Below are 23765 nucleotides of genomic sequence, written 5' to 3' on the forward strand. Positions count from 1 at the left end.
GTTTGAAAATAGTTCTGGTTGGTTGAAAAACATAGCCGCATGGGAGTGGGGCATTTTTTCACTCTAAAAGCCACATTTATTGTGCAACCTTCGTAACATTTGCCTGGAACATTTGTTTTAATGCTATTTTGGGTCAGCTCAAAAATATAAAGTTCCTGTCTATTGAAAAACATAGCCGCCAGGGGTCGGGGAATTTATCCTAATATGGCTATAGTAAAACCTTGTTAGCACTCTAAAAGTTACATTAATAGTTCACTCTGCATGAAACTTTGTCAGAACATCTGTTCTACTGATATCTTGGGGCTGCACTGAGCAGGTTAGTTCCTTTGTATCTCAGGTGAGCTACTTTGGGCCTTTTAGGCTTTTTTATGTCCCCTACTATAGTATTGGGGGACATATTGTTTTTGCCCTGTCTGTTGGTTGGTCTGTTGGTTGGTTGGTTGGTTGGTTTGCGCCAACTTTAACATTTGCAACGACTTTTGCAATATTGAAGATAGCAACTTGATATTTGGCATGCATATGTATCTCATGAAGCTGCACATTTTGAGTGGTGAAAGGTCAAGGTCATCCTTCAAGGTCAAAGGTCAAATATATGGGTCAAAATCGCTCATTTAATGTACACTTTTGCATAATTTTAATATTCAAGATAGCAACTTGATATTTGGCATGCATGTGTATTTCATGGAGCTGCACATTTTGAGTGGTGAAAGGTCAAGGTCATCCTTCAAGGTCAGAGGTCAAAATTATGTGGACAAAATCGCTCATTTTATGAGTACTTTTGCAATATTGAAGATAGCAACTTGATATTTGGCATGCATGTGTATCTCATGGAGCTGCACATTTTGAGTGGTAAAAGGTGAAGGTCATCCTTCAAGGTCAGAGGTCAAATATATGTGGCCCAATTCGCTTATTTTATGAATACTTTTGCAATATTGAAGATAGCAACTTGATATTTAGCATGCATGTGTATCTCATGGAGCTGCACATTTTGAGTGGTGAAAGGTCAAGGTCATCCTTCAAGGTCAAATATATGGGTCAAAATTGCTCATGTAATGTCACTTCTGCAATATTGAAGCATCTGCAATATTGAAGCTAGCAATTTTATATTTGAAATGCATGTGTATCTCATGGAGCTGCACATTTTGAGTGGTAAAGGGTCAAAGTCAAGGTCATCCTTCAAGGTCAAACGTTGTATAGTGGGACATTGTGTTTCACAAACACATCTTGTTGTTTACTGAATAAACTATTATGCTAACTTCAAAATTCATTTATTGATCCTTGAGACTTAAAGGATGGAGATGAATAATGCTTGTATTAACATTTCATTTCCAAAGTTCTGTTATAACCTTTGAACAAAACAGTACTTGTATGTGAAGTGTTGTGGACACAAGTTATATCAATCGCTGTTGATGCAACAAAAAGATACAGAATTGTTTCTGCTTAGCAACTTGAGTTTGGATGTTGTGCTAAGGTTTTATTTGTGTGTTTTAATCCATGTTGATCTAGTTGGGGATCACACCATTATTTAAATTGAAATACAGACTAAAATGTAAAAAACCTGGTTGTGTGATGTCGTAATATTTCTTGTTCACATTGATTGCATACATGTATACCAGTAAATATTTACATGTACCTTTTATCCAATAATAAATAAGGTAAACCAGACGTGCCTTGTTAAGTCATGTCATTTAATGGTAGAGCTATATGTTTTCTCAAATATTGTTTAGATGATGGTAAATATGTTGTATTTGTAGGTGTGTCCTCCAATTATTGTTAGTAAATTAAAGTAAAATGTCTATAACCATTTTAAATGAATTTAGCTTGTATTCCTTCATTACTTTCAGTGTGTGCTACTAGCAATCAGGGCTATGTATGTGATTGCAAGGTAAATAAAGTGTTTGTTTTGTGTTGATAATTATACGTGTTTATCAGATGTAACATGTATAGGAAGATGTTATTAAGAGGTTTTATATCTTTAAATGTGTTTTATATATTTTAAAAAGTGGCAAAATGATTAATAAACTGTGTGTGTAGGTTGGGTATATGTATACCTAGCAGAGGAGTTCATTTGAGGCCAGTTGGATAAAGGTTATTGTCACTGTAAGTTAAAAGATACAGAATTGTTTCTGCTTAGCAACTTGAGTTTGGATGTTGTGCTAAGGTTTTATTTGTGTGTTTTAATCCATGTTGATCTAGTTGGGGATCACACCATTATTTAAATTGAAATACAGACTAAAATGTAAAAAACCTGGTTGTGTGATGTCGTAATATTTCTTGTTCACATTGATTGCATACTTGTGCAATAACTACTACTTGGCCTTCCTATGTTTATTTTGTATCAGTAATTCACTCTCTACTCACTATTAGACCTTCCTCAATTTATAGTCACTCAAGTGATTTCAATTTTGTTGTTACAGTTTGTATCAGTAATTTTCTCTTTGTTTGTTATTGTCGTTTGTCTGTATCTAAATGGATTTCATTTCAAATTGCATTCCTCCCATTACCCCTCTCTCACCACAGTGTCCCTATATTTCAGGTATTGTCTGCACTTGATAGATATGAACCTCGAGGGAGTCTGGGAGAACAGGGCCACCTACGTCTACTATACAGAGCTCATCTTCGAGCTTGCAGCACTTTCAGTGGACTTCGGACATCATTTACACATGCTGGTATGCTTTTTGTATTACACCTTGTAGTTCTTGTTCTGATGCTCTGTATCTACATGTATTCATCAAAGCGCTGAAGGCACTGAAGTTGTTCGCTGTTGTCGTCCTTGATTAGCTTGTGCGCATTGCACAGGCTAATCAGTGTGCACAGGCTAATCTTATTTGACATGCATTAAGCCCCGTTTTCCCTGAAAACAGCCAATATGTACAGATTTCAATGATTAACACTTGCAAGACTGGCCAATGTCGACTTACATGCTGGTAAATACACCCATGCAGTAGTATATCAGACACTCGTCGTCTCCAGTGCAGACATGCAGCAGTAATCGTTCCTAGCATAGCGAGTTACAGTCCTTAGCGTAGCTAAACTAGCTAAGCACATACTGATTTGTAAAACATGCTCTGTAAATTTAATATAAATGGATTGGAACACATACATGATTCATTGTTAAAAAATAACCCTTTCATTTATGGATGAGTAATATTTGAAAGGTAGTCATCAAAGTAATTTTAGCTGGACTGTTTTCGAAGAAAACTCGAGGTATTGTCAAAGCCAGCTCGCTGTCCGGCCTCTACCGTCCGCCATCCGCGTCGTGCTAAAATCTTAGCTGTGGACATGCTGTCAATCTTGTGAATGTGTTTCAGCTGTGGGGTAATATCTTCCTGTCAATGGCGAGTCTGGTGATCTGCATGCAGCTACGCTACTTGTTCTACGAATTCCAGCGACGGGTAAAGAGGCACAAGAACTACCGACGGGTAGTCAGGAACATGGAGCAGAGGTGCGATTATGTTGATTGATAAATGCTCATGGGCCAGTTAATAATGATTTATTAGTTGTTGTGCATAGGTATAAAGGCCATAAATCAGAACAACACAAAGTTGTTTGCTTATATGCAGCCATCATGTAACAATTAGCATTCTTACATGATGTTTCAAACTATTTGTTACTATGCAGACCTTTAACATTTGTTGACAGTGTTAATATGTTGCTGTGAAAAAATTAGTTACTTGTCTATAGAAAAGCCAGAATGTATCTAGTAATTATGAAAACTTAAACATAGCTCTTGTACTTGATATAGCATTTTCATTGTAAATAATCTGCCAGTTATACGTTTGTAGAATGATGGTATTTGAGGATTCATTGTCATAATACCTATATTTTATCTTTAATATTTGAATGAAATTGAGTAAAATGTGTTTCATGAACTTACATTTCTTTCGATTGAGTTTTATTTCTTTATATGTGTATTACAAAAAGGAACCTTTCATGATAACTCAAATGCTGCTTATATTCCAATATCGAATGCATGTTTTAGATTTAGCATGGCCACATCAGAAGAAATCAGCTCTAATGATGATGACTGTGCAGTATGTTGGGAGAAAATGGAAACAGCCAGGAAACTGCCTTGTGGACACCTTTTTCACAAGTTTGACAATCATAGCCTCTTGATGTTAACATTTTAGTAACATTTGTATTAATTGTGTATCAAATGGACTCCCTCACTGGTTGCATATAAACGTCTTTTTATGCCCCCTAAGGAGGGCATATAGTGATCGGACAGTCCATCTGTCTGTCTGTCTTTCCTTCCGTCACACTTTGCGTTTAGGTTTTTCATTTAGGTTTCAAAAAATGCTCATAGCTTCTATGTCGCTTCAGATAGCAACTTGATATTTTGCATGCATGTGTATCTCATGGAGCTGCACATTTTGAGTGGTGAAAGGTCAAGGTCATCCTTCAAAGTCAAAGGTCAAATATATGGCTTTAAAGCAGCGCAGAAGGGGGCATTGTGTTTCTGACGAACACAGCTCTTGTTTATTTTCGTTTAATAACTTAACCCATACTTAGATGCCTGATGGAGGTATTACGCTGTAACTTTGTTTGTAGGAAGATTATATGCAAACCTTGTTCAAATTTTCAAATTTTATTAAATTCAGCTTAATTAATTGGTAAATAGTTTTAAATCACATTGATTGGTCTGTTCTATTTTCTTGTTTAAATATATCATTTGTCAGGTTAAAGTTTATGCATACCATGTAACTACTACAGAGACTAAGTTAAAATATATGTCTTTGTTGTAAAAATCATATGACTGACAGAAAATGCACATAATACTTACAAAGCACAAAAATAGTAGAGATCGCTGTTTTGGGACAGTTCCTGTCAAGATAAAGATCAAAGACACAAAAAAAGGTTGAGCACTGGTGGCACTGATAAGAAATGTATAAACAAAAACCTTGAAAAATTTGTGATCAGACTAAAAGTATGTGTGATTTGCTGACAAGTGATGATATTCCATGTTTGCCCCAGTTCCTGTCTGCGATCCTGGCTGGAGCAGGACACATCGTGCCCCACATGTCGCCAGTCCCTCAGTGATCGGCCGGCTGTTGACCCCAATGGTAACATCTCCGACAGAGTCATTGACAACGAGGCCGGCGCCCAGCCACCACAGCTCGGGAACCAGACCACCAACCATTTCTTTCACTTTGACGGTAAGGGTTGACAGTTTAAGTTATGAGGCAGCATTTCTCTTCATGTAGAAGTAATGGATTTTTATTTGATTTGCATTGTGCGTCTCTCTGTCTTGTCTGTCTGTCCATAGATTGATTATTCCTACAGTCAACATATAGGCTGATGATTATTCCTACATTCAACATACAGACTGATGATTTTTCTAATATTAAACATATAAACTGATGATTATTCCCTTATTCAACATATGGGCTGATTATTATTCCCTTATTCAACATATAGACTGATTATTATTCCTATATTCAACAGATTGACTGATGATTATTCCCTTATTCAACATATGGACAGATGATAATTCCTACATTCAACATACAGACTGATGATTATTCCTATTTTCAACATGTAGACGGATGATAATTCTTGAATTCAACATATAGACTGATGATTACTCCTACATTCAACATATAGGCTGATGATTGATAATTCCTACATTTTAAGATATAGACTGATTTTTCCCTTATTTAACATAATTATAGTCTGATGAATATTCCTACATTCATTATAAAGACTGATGATTATTCTTACATTCAACATATAGGCTGTAGATTATTCCCTTTTTCAACATATAGACTGATGATTATTCCTACATTCAACAAATAGACTGATGATTATTCCCTTATTCAACAAATAGACTAATGATAATTCCTGCATTGAACATACAGAATGATGATTATTTTTACATTCAACATATTGACAGATGCCTATTCCTACATTCAACATATGGACTGATGATTATTCCTACATTCAAGATATGCACTGATGATTATTCCCTTATTCAACATATAGACTGATGATTATTCCCTTATTCAACATATATACGGATGATTATTCTCTTATTCAACATATAGACTGATGATTATTCCCATATTCAACATATAGACTGATGATTATTCCTACATTAAACATACATGTACACAATTCAAACTTTAATGCAATATTCCTTAGCAGGTTAATAATGCTGTATTTTTTTCTATCTTGACAATTTAATAAGTCTGGACTACTAGTTAATGACTCTTACCTTACTGACAAATAGCATTGAAACAGGTATCAGTACCTTGTTGGTAATAGGTAGGGTTTAGCTCAGCTTTTGTTCATTTTTCAGGTTCTCGCTATGTGAGTTGGTTGCCCAGTTTCTCAGTGGAGGTGACACACACCAACATGCTGGCCAACAACCGGCCTGTGCAGACCTCTCAGCTCGACAACATGGTAGGCATGCAACAAAGTAGTGCTGTCAGAATCTTAAGATCCCATTCTCCTGTTGGCTCTTACTTTTCAGGAGTCAGATGTATTTTAACTGTTATGTTTTAGAGTATTTTGTTGAATTGTAAAGACTTTTATTAAACATACAGCTGAAACCTGGTGGCTCGAACTCGCTTGGCTCGAATTTCCAGTTGGCTCGAACTCTTACCAAAGCATCGATTTTTTATTGCTATATATTCATATATAATTTTGTCCGATGGCTCGAATTTGCGAGGCTCGAATTATCTCATGGCTCAAACTGTTTTCACAGTCTCGGTCACAATTTTAACACATAAACTGTTAATAAATTAGGACTGCTTGATAAAAGGCACGCAATAATTGTCATAAAACTGCTTGCAAACATGTCATCGACTCAATCGTTTATTGATTTGAGTAAAAGATCACATTAAATATTGGTACATAAAAGTATATAAGTATATAAGTATATATTTGGTTCACATTAAATCAAAAGCAGACAGTAGTACAAAGTAGTACAATGTTTAAGCAATATGTGTACTCTTCAACTGGAGGTGAAAATGTTTGTTAACAAAAGTTTATTAGAAACCAGATGGCGCGAATTCTGGATGGCTCGAACTTTTGTTGCCGGACCCGACGAGTTCGAGCCATCGGGTTTCGACTTAAGTTAGAAAAAGTTTTTTGTTAAGCCATTAATTCAGAATAAATTGTTTGTAGTCTTTCATTTATCGATAAAGGTATAATTAGACCTGCAGCTTGTATAAATTATTTGTTCAGATTCAAGCATCAAAAGCTGTTTTTTAGCTCACCTGTCACGAAGTGACATGGTGAGCTTATGTGACCGTGTGATGTCCGGCATCTGTTGTGTGTGCGTGTGTGTGTGCGTCCGTCAACAATTTGTTTGAGTAGACAGTAGAGGTCACAATTTGCATCCAATCTTTATGAAATTTGGTCAGAATGTTTATCTTGATGAAATCTGGGTAGGGATTGTATTTGGGTCATCTGGGGTGAAAAACTAGGTCACTAGGTCACATAATAGGTCAAATAATAGAAAAACCTTGTGTAGACAATAGAGGTTGCAGTTTTCATCTAATCTTTATGAAATTTGGTCAGAATGTTTATCTTGATGAAATCTAGGTTGGGAATGTATTTGGGTTATCTGGGGTAATAAACTAGGTCACTAGGTCAAATAATTGAAAAATCATCAACAGTTTGTTTGTGTAGACAGTATAGTTCACAGTTTTCTTCCAATGTTTATGAAATTTGGTCAGAATGTTTATCTTGATGAAATCTGGGTTGGGATTGTATTTGGGTCATTTGGGGTCAAAAACATGGTCACTAGGTGAAATAATAGAAAAACCTTGTATAGACAATAGAGGTTGCAGTTTTCATCCAATCTTTATGAAATTTGGTCAGAATGTTTATCTTGATGAAATCTTGGTTGGCATTGTATTTGGGTCATCTTGGGTCAAAAACTAGGTCACTAGGTCAAATTATAGAAAAACTTTGTGTAGACAATAGAGGTCACAGTTTTTAACCAATCTTCATGAAATTTGGTCAGAATGGTTGTTTTGATGAAATCTCGGTTGGGATAGTATTTGGGTCACCTGGGGTCAAAAACTAGGTCAATAGGTTAAATATTAGAAAAATCTTTGTAGACAATAGAGGTCACAGTTTTCATCCAATCTTTATGAAATTTGGTCAGAATGTTTATCTTGATGAAAACTGGGTTGGGATGGTATTTGGTTAGTCAGGTGAGCGATTCAGGGCCATCATGGCCCTCTTGTTTTATATGTTTTTCCAATTAAAAAGACCCTGTTATTTTGCTAGGCTCGCCAGGTGTTACAAGTGTTCCCCCACATGCCTCGCAATGCTGTGATAGAGGACCTGCGTGTCACCAGATCTGTGGACTTCACCATTGAGAATATCCTTGAAGGCAGACTGCTAGCACCACCGGTATGGATTGTAAATACATGACCAACACCATTGCTGTTATTGTGAATGTGGTACTAATTATGCCCCCCTTCGAAGAAGAGGGAATATATTGCTTTGCTCATGTCGGTCGGTCGGTCAGTCTGTCGGTCCGTCCACCAGGTGGATGTCAGACGATAACTCAAGAACGCTTGGGCCTAGGATCATGAAACTTCATAGGTACATTGATCTTGACTCGCAGATGACCCCTATTGATTTTGAGGTCACTAGGTCAAAGGTCAAGGTCACGGTGACCAGAAATAGTAAAATGGTTTTTAACCAGGTTTTCCAATGGAAAAAACTGGTTTATTAGATTGGCGAATGCGGGCGGGCTGGCTGGCTGGCTGGCTGGCTGGCGGGCTGGCGGAACAAGCTTGTCCGGGCCATAACTATGTCGTTCATTGTCAGATTTTAAAATCATTTGGCACATTTGTTCACCATCATTGGACGGTGTGTCGCGCGAAATAATTACGTCAATATCTCCAAGGTCAAGGTCACACTTTGAGTTCAAAGGTCAAAAATGGCCATAAATGAGCTTGTCCTGGCCATAACTATGTCATTCATTGTGAGATTTTAAAATCATATGGCACATTTGTTCACCATCATGGGACGGTGTGTCGCACGAAAGAATCACGTCAATATCTCCAATGTCAAGGTCGCCACGACTTAAAATAGATTTTTTTTTAAAACAAACTTACAAAGGGGGTTAATTTTGTTTGTTCATTTCAAAAGTTCAGTTTGAGTTTTCTCCCTTTATCAGATTTTTTTTTCACAATGAAAACCTGGTTTTGTGACAATTTTGTCCCTTGTTGAATGATAACACATGAACGCATACGCCTAGGATCATGAAACTTCATGGGTAGATTGATCATGACTCGCAGATGACCCCTATAGATTATGAGGTCACTAGGTCAAAGGTCAAGGTCACGGTGACCCGAAATAGTAAAATGGTTTTCGGATGATAACTCAAGAATGCATACGCCTAGGATCATGAAACTTCATAGGTAGATTGATCATGACTTGCAGATGACCCCTATTGATTTTCAGGTCACAAGGTCAAAGGTCAAGGTCACGGTGACCCGAAATAGTAAAATGATTTTCGGATGATTTGTTTACACTCATCATAGATAAAAAAATTCTAAAAACATTTAATTTTTAGCTAACCTTAACGTTTAGTTGTCATTGTCAGCTATTGTGATAGGTTGCTGTTCATCTGTTTGTTGTATGGTTTCTTTAACAATTTTCTTTAAACCTTATTGCCTTCTTAATTGCTTGGCAGATTTATTAGAAACTAACAGGAATGATCCATGGGTGACCCTTTTTAACCAGGTTTTCCGAAGGAAAAACTGGTTATTAGATAGGTGATGTTGGCGGGTGGGCGGGCTGGCATGCGGAACAAGCTTGTCCGAGCCACAACTTTGTCATTCATTGTCAGATTTTAAAATCATGTGGCACATTTGATCACCATCATTAGATGGTGTGTCGCGCGAAAGAACTACGTCGATATCTCCAAGGTCAAGGTCACAATTTGAGTTTGAAGGTCAAAAATGGACATAAATGAGCTTGTCCGGGCCATAACTTTGTCGTTCATTGTCAGGTTTTAAAATCATTTGGCACATTTGTTCACCATTATTAGACGATGTATTGCGTGAAAGAATTACGTTGATATCTCCAAGGTCAAGTTCACAATTTGAGTTTGACTGTCAAAAATGGCCATAAATGAGCTAGTCCGGGCCATTACTTTGTGATTCATTGTGAGATTTAAAAAACATTTGGTACATTTGTTCACCACCATTAGACGGTGTGTTGCGCGAAAGAATCATGTCGATATCACCAAGGTCAAGGTCACAATTTGAGTTTGAAGGTCAAAAATGGCCATAAATGAGCTTGTCTGAGCCATTACTATGTCATTCATTGTGACATTTGAAAATCATTTGGCACATTTGTTCACTTTTATTGGACGGTGTGTCGTGCGAAAGAATTACGTCAATATCTCCAAGGTCAAGGTCGCAACAACTAAAAATAGATAGATTTTGAAACAACTTTGCAACTATGAACAACAACGCACATTTTGATTTTGAGTTGTCTCTGACTTTATGAGACTTTTTTTTCTTATTGAAATCAAGGCCAATTTTTCACAAGGGGGTTAACAATACACATTTTGAATTGTCTCCCTTTATCAGACTTTTTTTTTCAACTGAAAACCTGGTTTTGTGACAATTTTGTCCCTTGTTCAAAGTCCTTCCTTTGGTGTGTTCCATCATCTAGATGTCCTCTAAAAAGATTGGTGAAATCATTGGTCCCAAAAATGCTCCTGGGCTCACCTGATTTATGTATACTTTATTGTAAATATCTTAAAAAATCTTTTTCATTGAACCACAAGGCTCAGAGGTTTAATATTGGTATTAACTATCAAGTATAATACTCTGGAAAGATTGTTCAAATCATGCCCCTGGTTTCAAAACAGACCATGCCCCAGGTGTCACACTATAGACTTCCAGGAGTTTTGTGTATTACTTTATATAGTGTCTCAGACCATATCAAGTGTGTGTCAAACAGAGTTTAAAACATAGAATTAAAAAAATCATAATGACAGGTTTGTTTCTGCATGGCTGAGGTGAGTGACATCGGGCCTTTAATGCCCTCTTTTTGCAGAAAATTATTAAATGTTGAGTGGAGAAAAGTTCGTTTGACAGACAGTTTCATTATGCAAATATGCAACATGGTATCAAAGCACATATATTGTGTAAGTAATTTTACTTCTTCTCTCGTGTTTTCTATTTGGTATGCAACCAAATATTAATCTTAATTAAGTCTTTCAGAACTTCATACATCAAACCTGGTCATGTATCCACATTGGTATCTGGGATGACACTTTCTGCCAAGAGTGGATTGATGTTTCCTTTAAAGGAAATTAATCGCTTGGTATGGGATCATGTCATCCCAGATTAGCCTGCACAATAATTGATGATATTTTTTGTGCAAATTTTAATCAGTGATGATAATTTGACTGTACAGGCTAATCAGTGATTGTACTTTGACTGCACAGGCTATTGAGGGATGATATTTTGCGCATATGCATTGAGCTTGGTTTTTCTAGAAACTGGCTCATATGTCAATTTGTGATCTAAGGTCCAATGTGCTGTGTTTCCATTTCAGCCTGGCTCCCTCTCATATATCAATAAGGGATCTATGGTCCAATGTGCTGTGTTCCCATTTCAGCCTGGCTCCCTCTCATACATCAATTAGTGATCTAAGGTCCAATGTGCTGTGTTTCCATTTCAGCCTCGCTCCCTCTCATATATCAATAAGTGATCTAAGGTCAAATGTGCTGTGTTCCCATTTCAGCCTCGCTCCCTCTCATATATCAATAAGTGATCTAAGGTCAAATGTGCTGTGTTTCCATTTCAGCCTCGCTCCCTCTCATATATCAATAAGTGATCTAAGGTCCAATGTGCTGTGTTTCCATTTCAGCCTCGCTCCCTCTCATATATCAATAAGTGATCTATGGTCAAATGTGCTGTGTTTCCATTTCAGCCTGGCTCCCTCTCATACATCAATTAGTGATCTAAGGTCAAATGTGTTGTGTTCCCATTTCAGCCTAGCTCCCTCTTGTATGTCAATAAGTGATCTAAGGTCCCATGTGCTGTGTGCCCATTTCAGCCCGGCCCTCTTTCATATGTCAATAAGTGTTCTAAGGTCCAATGTGCTGCGTTCCCATTTCAGCCTTGCTCCCTCTCATATGTCAATAAGTGATATAAGGTCCAATGTGCTGTGTTTCCATTTCAGCCTGGCTCCCTCTCATATATCAATAAGTGATCTAAGGTCAAATGTGCTGTGTTCCCATTTCAGCCTGGCTCCCTCTCATATATCAATTATTGATCTAAGGTCCAATGTGTTGTGTCCCCATTTCAGCCTGGCTCCCTCTCATATATCAATTAGTGATCTAAGGTCCAATGTGCTGTGTTCCCATTCAGCCCGGCTCCTTCTCATATGTCAATAAGTGATCTAAGGTCCAATGTGTTGTGTTTCCATTTCAGCCTGGCTCCCTCTCATATATCAATTAGTGATCTAAGGTCAAATGTGCTGTGTTCCCATTTCAGCTTGGCTCCCTCTCATATATCAATTAGTGATCTAAGGTCCAATGTGCTGTGTTTCCATTTCAGCCTGGCTCCCTCTCATTTATCAATTAGTGATCTACAATCAAATGTGTTGTGTTCCCATTTCAGCCTAGCTCCCTCTCGTATGTCAATTAGTGATCTAAGATCCAATGTGTTGTGTTCCCATTTCAGCCTGGCTCCCTCTCATATATCAATTAGTGATCTAAGGTCCAATGTGTTGTGTTCCCATTTCAGCCTGGCTCCCTCTCATATATCAATTAGTGATCTAAGATCCAATGTGTTGTGTTCCCATTTCAGCCTGGCTCCCTCTCATATATCAATTAGTAATCTATGGTCTAATGTGCTGTGTTCCCATTTCAGCCCGGCTCCCTCTCATATGTCAATTTGTGATCTCAGGTCCAATGTGCTGTGTTTCCATTTCAGCCTGGCTCCCTCTCATATATCAATTAGTGATCTAAGGTCCAATGTGCTGTGTTTCCATTTCAGCCTGGCTCCCTCTCATATATCAATATGTGATCTACGTCAAATGTGCTGTGTTCCCATTTCAGCCTGGCTCCCTCTCATATGTCAATAAGTGATCTAAGGTCAAATGTGCTGTGTTTCCATTTCAGCCTGGCTCCCTCTCATATATCAATTAGTGATCTAAGGTCCAATGTGCTGTGTTCCCATTTCAGCCTGGCTCCCTCTCATATATCAATTAGTGATCTAAGGTCAAATGTGCTGTGTTCCCATTTCAGCCTGGCTCCCTCTCGTATATCAATTAGTGATCTAAGGTAGTGTTTTTCCCAGGAGGGCAAAGGGGCATGGCGCATTACTTTCAAAAAGCGCATTTTAGCGCAGTTTAGGCAAAAAAGGGCAAAAACGTTCCCTGTATACCTGGATTACGGGTAAACATGTAATCACATCAGAAGCAGTTTTGGAAAAAAATAACATATAAACAAGCACATTTAATGGTAATAGATGTATTAAACTTACAATGATTTATATTAATATATTTACCTTGCAATGTACATTTAAGTTCCATGCTGTTTCAATAAACTGTACAGCACGACAAACAGAATAAAGCAATATATGCATATGAATCTGATTATACACAGATTCACTAACATATAAATGAAACCATGTTTGTCTTATCCCATTTTCTAACCATAATCTTGACAGATGTTAAAAATAACATTGCGAGTAAATTGATCGCTAACAATATGCAAACACTCGTTTCCGTGATATACATCCACCGAGTAGATTATAAATAAATAAATAATGGTGTTGCTATCTTAAACATTTTTATGCATCGTTGATTATCACAGACATTTCATTAATTCCTTCTTAATGTATAATCTCCATCGTTAATTCGATCGTTTACGACGTTATTTGCCATTTTTGCCGAGTCACAATTTAATTCTGTATAGTCCGCCATGTTGATAAAATGTCAAATGATGTAAGCGACAGGTGCGCATAGCAACGTTAAATCGTATACGCGATTCGCATTTTGTTAAATTAGTATACGTCTCAGTAATAATTTCCATAATTAGATCTAATTATCTTAAAGACGAAAACGATAAAGAATAAATTTGTTTGTGATTTTAAATGTAATTATGTGTAAAAATATATGTTTTGATATAAATGAATAATGCATGCCATGTACAAGAATAACGTCGAGTTTTTCATCAAAAGTTTCCGAAGTATCGTGGAGGAGTACACATTGCCGACCGAAAAGTGTGCTTGGTATAACATAGCCTTCGGCATTATCGATGACACGGGGTTATTCACGCATGACTAATTCACAGCTTTGGAGCAGTCAGTTTGACTACCAATAAATCGAGCACTGTTATAGATTAAATCTACTCGATAAATATAGTTGATTAGACGTTGACGTCTCTCGAGTAAATCAAGCACCAGGTCGGAGCGTCACAAACAATCAAGGAAGCTGATTTTGCGGACCAAGTTAGATCGTAAGGCAATAAAGATGTTATTGATAAGGGCGCGTGGCGAAATTTGCCTTTGATAAGAAGGGCGCGTGGCGAAATTTGTCTTTGAAAAGGGCAGAGTGGCGATCCGGGAGGGCGGCGTGGCTTTTCGCCACGCTAAAATGGCCTGGGAAAACACTATCTAAGGTCCAATGTGCTCTGTTTCCATTTCAGCCTGGCTCCCTCTCATATATCAATTAGTGATCTAAGGTCCAATGTGTTGTGTTTCCATCTCAGCCTAGCTCCCTCTCATATATCAATTAGTGATCTAAGGTCCAGTGTGTTGTGTTTCCATTTCAGCCTGGCTCCCTTCTCATATATCAATTAGTGATCTAAGGTCCAATGTGCTGTGTTCCCATTTCAGCCTGGCTCCCTCTCATATATCAATTAGTGATCTAAGGTCCAATGTGTTGTGTTTCCATCTCAGCCTAGCTCCCTCTCATATATCAATTAGTGATCTAAGGTCCAGTATGTTGTGTTTCCATTTCAGCCTGGCTCTCTCTCATATATCAATTAGTGATCTAAGGTCCAGTATGTTGTGTTTCCATTTCAGCCTGGCTCCCTCTCAGATATCAATTAGTGATCTAAGGTCCAATGTGCTGTGTTCCCATTTCAGCCTGGCTCCCTCTCATATATCAATAAGTGATCTAAGGTCCAGTGTGCTGTGTTCCCATTTCAGCTTGGCTCCTCATATATCAGTAAGTGATCTACGGTCAAATGTGCTGTGTTCCCATTTCAGCCTGGCTCCCTCTCATATATCAATAAGTGATCTAAGGTCCAGTGTGCTGTGTTCCCATTTCAGCCTGGCTCCTTCTCATATATCAATAAGTGATCTACGGTCAAATGTGCTGTGTTCCCATTTCAGCCTGGCTCCCTCTCATATATCAATAAGTGATCTAAGGTCCAGTGTGCTGTGTTCCCATTTCAGCCTGGCTCCTTCTCATATATCAATTAGTGATCTAAGGTCCAATGTGCTGTGTTCCCATTTCAGCCTGGCTCCCTCTCATATATCAATAAGTGATCTAAGTTCCAGTGTGCTGTGTTCCCATTTCAGCCTGGCTCCTTCTCATATATCAATTAGTGATTTAAGGTCCAATGTGCTGTGTTCCCATTTCAGCCTGGATCCCTCTAATATATCAATAAGTGATCTAAGGTCCAATGTGCTGTGTTCCCATTTCAGCCTGGCTCCCTCTCATATATCAATAAGTGATCTAAGGTCCAGTGTGCTGTGTTTCCATTTTAGCCTGGCTCCTTCTCATATATCAATAAGTGATCTAAGGTCAAATGTGCTGTGTTCCCATTTCAGCCTGGCTCCTTCTCATATATCAATTAGTGATTTAAGGTCCAATGTGCTGTGTTCCCATTTCAGCCTGGATCCCTCTTGACGCGTACTGCCCTTGGGGATGATGACTCCACCTCAGATGACTCAGATAATTACCAGGTCATTAGAATGATGTGTTTACAAAAACATAATTGTATTGGATAATAAACGAGGATTTGGAGTTCTCAAATGCATGAATAAATCGTAATTGTGTTTTCTTATACATAAAAGAAAATATTATTTACTTTGTTTTGCATTTAAAATTAAAACTATATTACTGCACTGCAGATATTAATTTCTATGGGGATTGCTCTTTTAGAAGATAATAAAGACACATTGTCTACTTTGTCTCTTCTTCTTTTAATATCAATCAGTTTCACATACTTCTCTTGTGATTTTTTTTTCTCACCATCTAACTGATATGAATTTATTCCTCAATGTCTTGTTTATTGGGAATACTTATGTTTGACTTAATAAACACTATTATGCTACTGAAATTAGTGTTTAAGCATAAAACTAGTTTGTCCAAATAGATACATAAGAAAAATTTAACATTTTTGTACTAAAACGGGGTTAAAATAAAAGGGTTTAATGCTTGTTTGAAAAGTACCGTCCCAGGTTAGCCTGTGCAGTCAAGGACGTCCCTTTCTGCTTAAACTTAAATTTTAACTAGAAAAGATTTCAAACAAAAATGCCATACAACAATTACAAGCAGAAAGTTTCGTCCCTGATTAGCCTGTGTGGACTGGGAGGACACTTGACACACATGCATTAAGTACCAAGTAAGTACCCCCAGAACAAGGCTTAATTAAATGACTTATAAGTCCCCTACTGGTTACACCGGAGGGGACTTGTGGTTTGCGCTCTGTGTGTCAGTCAGTCAGTCTGTCACACTTTTCTGGATCCTGCGATAACTTTAAAAGTTCTTAATATTTTTTCATGAAACTTGAAACATGGATAGATGGCAATAAGGACATTATGCAATATGCACGTCATTTCATTTTGTTCCTATGTCAAAAATTCTGGTTGCTATGGCAACAAATATAAAAAATATAAAAAAATTATGACAATGGTGGAGCCGGTAGGGGACTTACATTGCTTGACAATAGTCTTGTTATTTATGTGCTCTTGCCAATGAAGGCTGATTGTGTTGCAGGTGTCCACTTCTACGAGGAGCTCTGATGCAGATCTGCAGCGCTACTTCTCACTGCCCAGAGAGATGGGGGACGCACAGGCCTTGCAGTTGGACAGAGTGTATGCAATTTTTTAACCAGGTTTTCCGAAGGAAAAAACTGGTTATTAGATTGGCGAATGTGGGCGGGCGGGCAGGCGGGCTGGCGAGTGGAACAAGCTTGTCCGGGCCATAACTTTGTCGTTCATTTTCAGATTTTAAAATCATTTGGCACATTTGTTCACCATCATTAGACGGTGAGTCCGGCGAAAGAAATACGTCGATATCTCCAAGGTCAAGGTCACAATTTGAGTGTAAGGTCAAAAATGGCCATACATGAGCTTGTCCGGGCCATAACTTTGTAGTTAATTGTCAGATTTTAAAATCATTTGGCACATTTGTTCACCATCATTAGACGGTGTGTTGCGCGAAAGAATTATGCCGATATCTTCAAGGTCAAGGTCAAAATTTGAGTTTGATGGTCAAAAATGGCCATAAATGATCTTGTCCGGGCCATTACTTTGTGAATCATTGTGAGATTTTAAAATCATTATGCACATTTGTTCACCATCATTAGATGGTGTGTCGCGGGAAAGAATCACGTCGATATCTCCAAGGTCAAGGTCACAATTTGAGTTTGAAGGTCAAAAATGGCCAGAAATGAGCTTGTCTGGACCATTACTATGTCATTCATTGTGACATTTTAAAATCATTTGGCACATTTGTTCACCATCATTGGACGGTGTGTCGCACAAAAGAATTGCGTCAATATCTCCAAGGTCAATGTTGCCACAACTAAAAATAGATTTTGAAACAACTATGTAACTATAAACAATCAGTTACAATGCACATTTTGATTTTGAGTTGTTTCTTTATCAGACTTTTTATGCCCCCGGTAGAGTGGCATATAGCAGTTGAACTGTCTGTCAGTTTGTCAGTATGTGTGTATGTCAGTCTTTCCGTCCATCCGAAAAAAACACTTAAACGTTGGCCATAACTTTTGCATTATTAAAGATAGAAACTTGATATTTGGCATGCATGTGTATCTCATGAAGCTGCACATTTTGAGTGGTGGATGTTTAGGTCAAGGTCATCCTTCATGGTCAAAGGTCAAAACAAAACAAAAAAAATTTATATTTCAAAGCGGCGGAATAGGGAGCATTGTGTTTCTGACGAACACATCTCTTTTTTTTCTAATTGAAATCAAGGTCAATTTTACACAAGGGGGTTAACAATACACATTTTGAATTGTCTCCCTTTATCAGACTTTTTTCAATTGAAAACCTGCTTTTGTGACAATTTTGTCCCTTGTTTTAAAGTTTATAATTGTTTTCTGCTTTTCTTCTGTTTAGCTTGCCTTTTTGCCATCTTTGAATTACTGTAATTGTTTTATTACTGTTAATAACTTGCCGAGTGTTACTTGTTAGATTCTCAATCATATGTACAGAATTTTTTCTATTACACACTGTTTTGATGAACATTCTACTTGCATTGTTTTTGAAGATACAATAAGGATATACACTTCAACACCGTTATTTGAAAGTCGTCGTGACCGTTAAAAAAACTTTGGATTAAAGATAATTCGAAATAAACATTTGACAGACGACTTCTTTGATTCTGTTATAATAAAAACGTTGTGGAATTTGCATGGTTCAGTTTCACGCTACTATTTATGATTGTTTTACTTAAATACGTAAACTAGTCAGATTGCAATAGATTTCTACTTGTAACAAACGAAGGAATAAAACGATTCTTGTTCTTTTAATGTTTTCTCTAAGTACAGAACATATCCAATATAATGAATATGCACTAATTATCAGAACATATCAAATATAACGAATAGCACAAATTGTCATACATGTAAATACAGATGAATACATTTTCGGAAACGAATTAACTTTTTTTTAAAATAAGACGCGATGTCTCTCAGAACACTGGCCTTAGCAGAACTAAACTGGACACGTGTAACATATTTCTCCAATTTGTCAAGGACATTGAAGAACTCACTTCCGCCCATGTTTTGCTCGCAGAAGGTAGAGTTTATATAAGATGGCTTTCATTGGACCACATTTACTCAGACCTAACGTGACACGTTTATTTGTTACTAAAGAATGCAAAACTACATAAATAGTAATTATCGGCTTTTGACGACATTATAAAATAAACACGCTACGCGCGACGACAAAATTGTAATTATCAGCTTTTGACGCGCCACGCACAGAAGACAAAGGTGTGAAATTATGCTCAGCGTTTTGCAGCTTTGACTTTGGATTAAAGATTGATGATAAGGTGCGAATTATAGTGTTGGGACCGACATAATCACTTCGAATTAATGATTTTCTCGGTTTAACAAAGTTCGGATTAACAATGAATTTTTACATAAAACAAAGAAGAACCAAAATCGGGACCGAAAAAAATACTTCGAAATAACGATGACTTCGGATTATCGGTGTTCCAAATAACGGTGTTGAAGTGTACAGTTACATTGGCCCATATTCCATCAGTCCAGATGTAAATGGTTTAAACCTGAAATATTTTTTCTTACGTAGGTGCGGAAATTGAAAATGTTTTTATTGTATTTACAGTTCCAATGACCTTCCGTCCACTTATAGTGGCAGGTTTTCAAAGTCTGGCAATGAACGAGAGTCCATGTTGGAAGATAGGAAAAACACTATGCTGGAAGAAGCTAGAAGGTTAGTAATTCTTTGGTGTTATTTTTGCACTAAATAACAAAAATAATTATTCAGTGTTATTTTTACATGTAATAAAACATCTTCAAAATGTAATGTGTTTACAATATGCCATTCTTATGTCAAGTGATATAAGAACATTGTAAGTCCTGCCTTCTTGATATTCCTGATTCCTTGTTACTAGTAAGTCATTGGCATTCGTTAGTTAGCAGTTGAATTGACCAGTCGCCAAATACGCAACACTAAGTTGTGTTTTCATAAAACGCTTATTCCATTACTCCGACAGTCTTTTTTTGTCGGACCATGTGGCCGCAATAAACTAAATCTGATTATTACGTGAGTTTGATTGACAGCTGGCGAGTGGTAAATTATAAAAATATAGCCTCTAGTGCATTATTACATTAACCCATTTACACAACATGAAACTCTGCTATAACCAGTTTGCAAGTGGTGTTGGTTTTTATTAAGCGTTGCATTTGTCCAACCGTCTGTATGCACATGCACATACATTCGAAACTGGCGGTTTAACTCCTCTTTAAGTACTGGTTGGATCTTGCTCAAACATTCACAGCTGAATGACCTTCATGCAAAAATTGTAAAGTAATGAATTTCGGCTTGGAGTTCCATCTTAGTATAAATAATCCCATAGTATATATGCTATAAATTTCCTGTAAAAAATGGGCAAATCTTGCTGAAACTTTCACTGTTTAATAGAATCAATGTGTATGTGATTATTAAGAAAGGAATTTTGACTTCAACCAATTTTGTCAACTGTAGAATACGTAGTGGATGTGTTTTGGTCAGATTACATATTTACAGAGCATCAGTGTATGTAAGTGACACAAATTGTTTATTATTGTTATGTCAAATGAGATTGTTATAAAGAGTTCATTTGATAACTATAAAAGTATTCTTGGATTATATAATATTATATTATTGTATATTTCAGGAGATTTTTGTCGAAGTCCAATGATTCAAAGTCTGTGGAAGTCAGCGAAGAATCTTCCTTGCATCCAGATCATCCAGCCAGCATGCCCGACTCTTCAACCAGCCACACCTTGACAGAACAAGAGGCCTCGTTTCAAGCTGAATCTGGTTTCCCAGGCAACACTGGTAACCATGGCAGCAATTTGGATGGTCTGAGGCATCGTAGGGAGCTCGCGTACAATGCAGCTACAAGAAGAATTCTTGGACAGACAAATGGTGTGCACAATTCAGACAGTGATTTGTGATAGGGTTTCATTTAAAAGCATATTGTGTAAATTTGAATTGTTTCAATTGTTATAATTGTTATAAGTGCACTTACTGCACAGGAAACCTAGATATCTTTCATCTTGCTTATGTGAAAATATGCATTAAGAAATTTTTAACCAATGAAATAAGATCTGAGTGTGGTAGGATGTATAGTATTTGCCTTTATTTAGTAAGATGTTCAGATTTTTTAACATAATAAGTTAAAATCTTCTTGTTATGTTTAACTTAAACGTATAGGGTGAAGGCTATTACTTTACATTGTGTCATGTAACATCATAACACTTAAGTTAATTCATGTGTGAGTATACTTGGTTGGCGTTTGCATACGTTGATTTTTGTGATAAATGATTTGAGTTTTCTTCTGTCATGCTAATTATTTGCTTATTGTTAGCTCGACTATTCACCAACCTGTACAAGCTATTTTCCTTACCCAAATGTAGGCAAAATTTAAGGTAAACATACAACACCCCCTCGTCACCATTTTTTCTACAGGTATTCAATTAAAACTTGACACAAAGCTCGGTAATTGTGTGAGGTATTATGACCAAGTTCCATAACTCTCAACTGTATTTTAGCAGAATTATGCCCCTTTCTGTGCTTTGGAATTCAGGTAAATAAACATCTCCATAATCATAAATGTAAAAAAAATATCAGCTCATTGACTTTTGGTTAGCGGTATTTTCTGTAATTGTGTGTATGTATCTTACAAACCTTTGTGCATTTTGGGCTAAACAAATATACCTTACTTGCATTAGATGGAGGTATAGTGCTGTAATTGTGTGATAGCTTACATGCAGACCTAGGACGGTATTGTATATTTTGACCTTACTGGTCAAAGTCTCTGCTGCTAACAGAAAATGACATGATTTGTACTCATTTACTTTTGCCTGGATGTTGTATTGTGCTCTGATTTTCTGGTTCTTTATTTATATGCAGACCTTACTTACAAAGATAATTAAATTCAGCTAAATTAAGTGGTAAAAATGTGAAAATCATATTTCTTGGTTTGTTCATATTTCTAGTTTTAATTTATGTATGTTCATGTTTTAGTTTACATATGCTCTATAACTACCAGTGCTTTCCACAGGATTTTTGTCAGGCGCTCTGGGGCTGATAGGGGTGGTTGATTTTTTTTTTAATTTAACGTGTCAATGGACGTTCTCTGATGCGTTATAACTCAAAGCAAAAAAGCGTTTGGTACGCTATGACTCTTCAAGAAAATCCCCGAGTCATTTAAAAATATATATTGTTTAATTGTATTAAAAATTGCCCGCATAGATAGTAAAATCCCGACTCGAACGATTCCCCAATACATCCGTTTCAACCCGACTCTATTACTGTATACTTACTACTATTCAAGTTTCTATTTATTACCCGATATAACTCTCATTTATTCCGTTTTTATAAATCACTTTTTGGTAAATATTTACGATAAAAGCTCTCAATTATTGCTTTTACACAAACCTTGCCATTTTTCTATAGTATCTAATAAATTTTAAGTGACTATTTATAGATTTGATGAAATATTGCCTCTGAACTAGCGTCAATCCCCTGATGTGTTGTAAGCTTGTTAAAACGCTCAATACATGCACGCTTTATATGCAAATGACGCGACTTTGTACATGCTGCATAATTTTCGCGCTCTTTTTAATTGAGAAAAAGATTCGACACAAAATAAATTTGCACTGCTAATTTGAAGCAAGAATATTTTAACGTTGCAGTAACATTTACATTCGGAAGTGTATTTCGGAGTAAGTTTGTTTCGGATTAAAAACGCGTTAACATCGACTTACGGGAATGGGTTTCGGAGTACAAATTTAATTATTCCCATTTGAAATTTTAACAAATATTAACAGTTGCGTAATGAATTCAACGAAAATTTGTTTTAAACACTTTACGAGTCGAATAAATGTTTTGTCGGAAATATGCATGAAAATCACGTTGTCCACGAGGTTTACGGCTGGTTGCCATCATCAGTCTTCTAAGTAACTTTTCTTTCTTAGTAAGATTTCTGTGGCAATTACATGTACGTCACGAGTCGTCTGCATGATTTAACTGCAGGTATTGCCTGCCTACTGCTGTCGCTCATACAAAGCGTGCGCTCTCATTGGCCAATATTATTTTTCTAATACAGCGACGCTTCCCCTTAAGGCCGGCTTTAGTTGGGTAAAGCGACAAACGATCGTAAATCGGCTATCAAAATTTTCGGCGAATTCGATATCGCTTTAATCTTAAGCTGCAATAACGGTCAGAATACACAGATCGGAAAATTTCAGGCGCCCTGCTGAGGGACCGTTAAATTGCCTGTGGAAAGCACTGATAACTACTAAAGATATTTAACTTCAAATATGCCTTTGTGGTGATTTAATTTGGCGAATGAAAGAATATGTCCATTATAAAATCAAAGCCGAAGGAAAGTTGAGCGCACTGTGTTTGGAATGCTCTTATGTTTTGGTAATCATGATATTCTCTTTAATCATACTACCATAACCTTTTGACTTACTGTAAAGTTATAAACTTATAGTCTTAGTATGTGTTGTAGATTTTATTGATAATTAAATTGACAGGTAGCAGGCAATAACTGGATTTTAAAGACTGATGAAAGTCTAATTAGAAGAACCAAAAAAACTATGAAAAATCAATTTGGTTGTGCTTATACTATGGAAAAAAATAATTCGATAAAAGTTCAATTTATCTTGATAACATGTATTGAAATCAATGAGGATTCCATTTAGAACACATCCACCATTATCTGTTTTAAGTGGAGTGTTTATGAAGCATGAAATGTAGGTAATTTCACTACTTTCCTAATGGTTTACTAGGAATTTTATGAGTAAGTTACCAGTTCACTATGTTTGA

General features: G+C 36.8%; 1 protein-coding gene and 1 long non-coding RNA gene across 4 annotated transcripts in view; both read left to right on the forward strand.

Annotated features, from left to right (window-relative positions):
* Positions 1-23435, forward strand: part of LOC127858536 (E3 ubiquitin-protein ligase AMFR-like) — a 32369-nt gene extending 8934 nt beyond the window's left edge. The window contains exons 5-15 of one of the 2 annotated variants that reach the window (XM_052395743.1): positions 1845-1885; positions 2537-2669; positions 3312-3445; positions 3983-4093; positions 4975-5156; positions 6299-6402; positions 8242-8367; positions 15840-15911; positions 16948-17045; positions 19548-19655; positions 20602-23435. In XM_052395743.1, the coding sequence (XP_052251703.1) occupies positions 1845-1885; positions 2537-2669; positions 3312-3445; positions 3983-4093; positions 4975-5156; positions 6299-6402; positions 8242-8367; positions 15840-15911; positions 16948-17045; positions 19548-19655; positions 20602-20884 (1392 nt within the window). In that variant the 3' untranslated portion in view covers positions 20885-23435. The remainder of the gene's footprint in view (positions 1-1844; positions 1886-2536; positions 2670-3311; positions 3446-3982; positions 4094-4974; positions 5157-6298; positions 6403-8241; positions 8368-15839; positions 15912-16947; positions 17046-19547; positions 19656-20601) is intronic. The other variant, XM_052395744.1, reaches the window with a different exon arrangement.
* LOC127858555 (uncharacterized) lies at positions 12574-15467 on the forward strand. Of its 2 annotated transcripts, none has more exons than XR_008038966.1 (3): positions 12574-12710; positions 14808-14870; positions 15435-15467. It is a non-coding gene; the product is annotated as an uncharacterized LOC127858555 (long non-coding RNA). The 2 variants fall into 2 exon arrangements; XR_008038965.1 differs by lacking the exon at positions 15435-15467 and adding an exon at positions 15060-15092.
* Positions 23436-23765: the final 330 nt, after the last annotated feature.

This window comes from Dreissena polymorpha, chromosome 14, assembly GCF_020536995.1.
Source record: "Dreissena polymorpha isolate Duluth1 chromosome 14, UMN_Dpol_1.0, whole genome shotgun sequence".
Taxonomy (NCBI): domain Eukaryota; kingdom Metazoa; phylum Mollusca; class Bivalvia; order Myida; family Dreissenidae; genus Dreissena; species Dreissena polymorpha.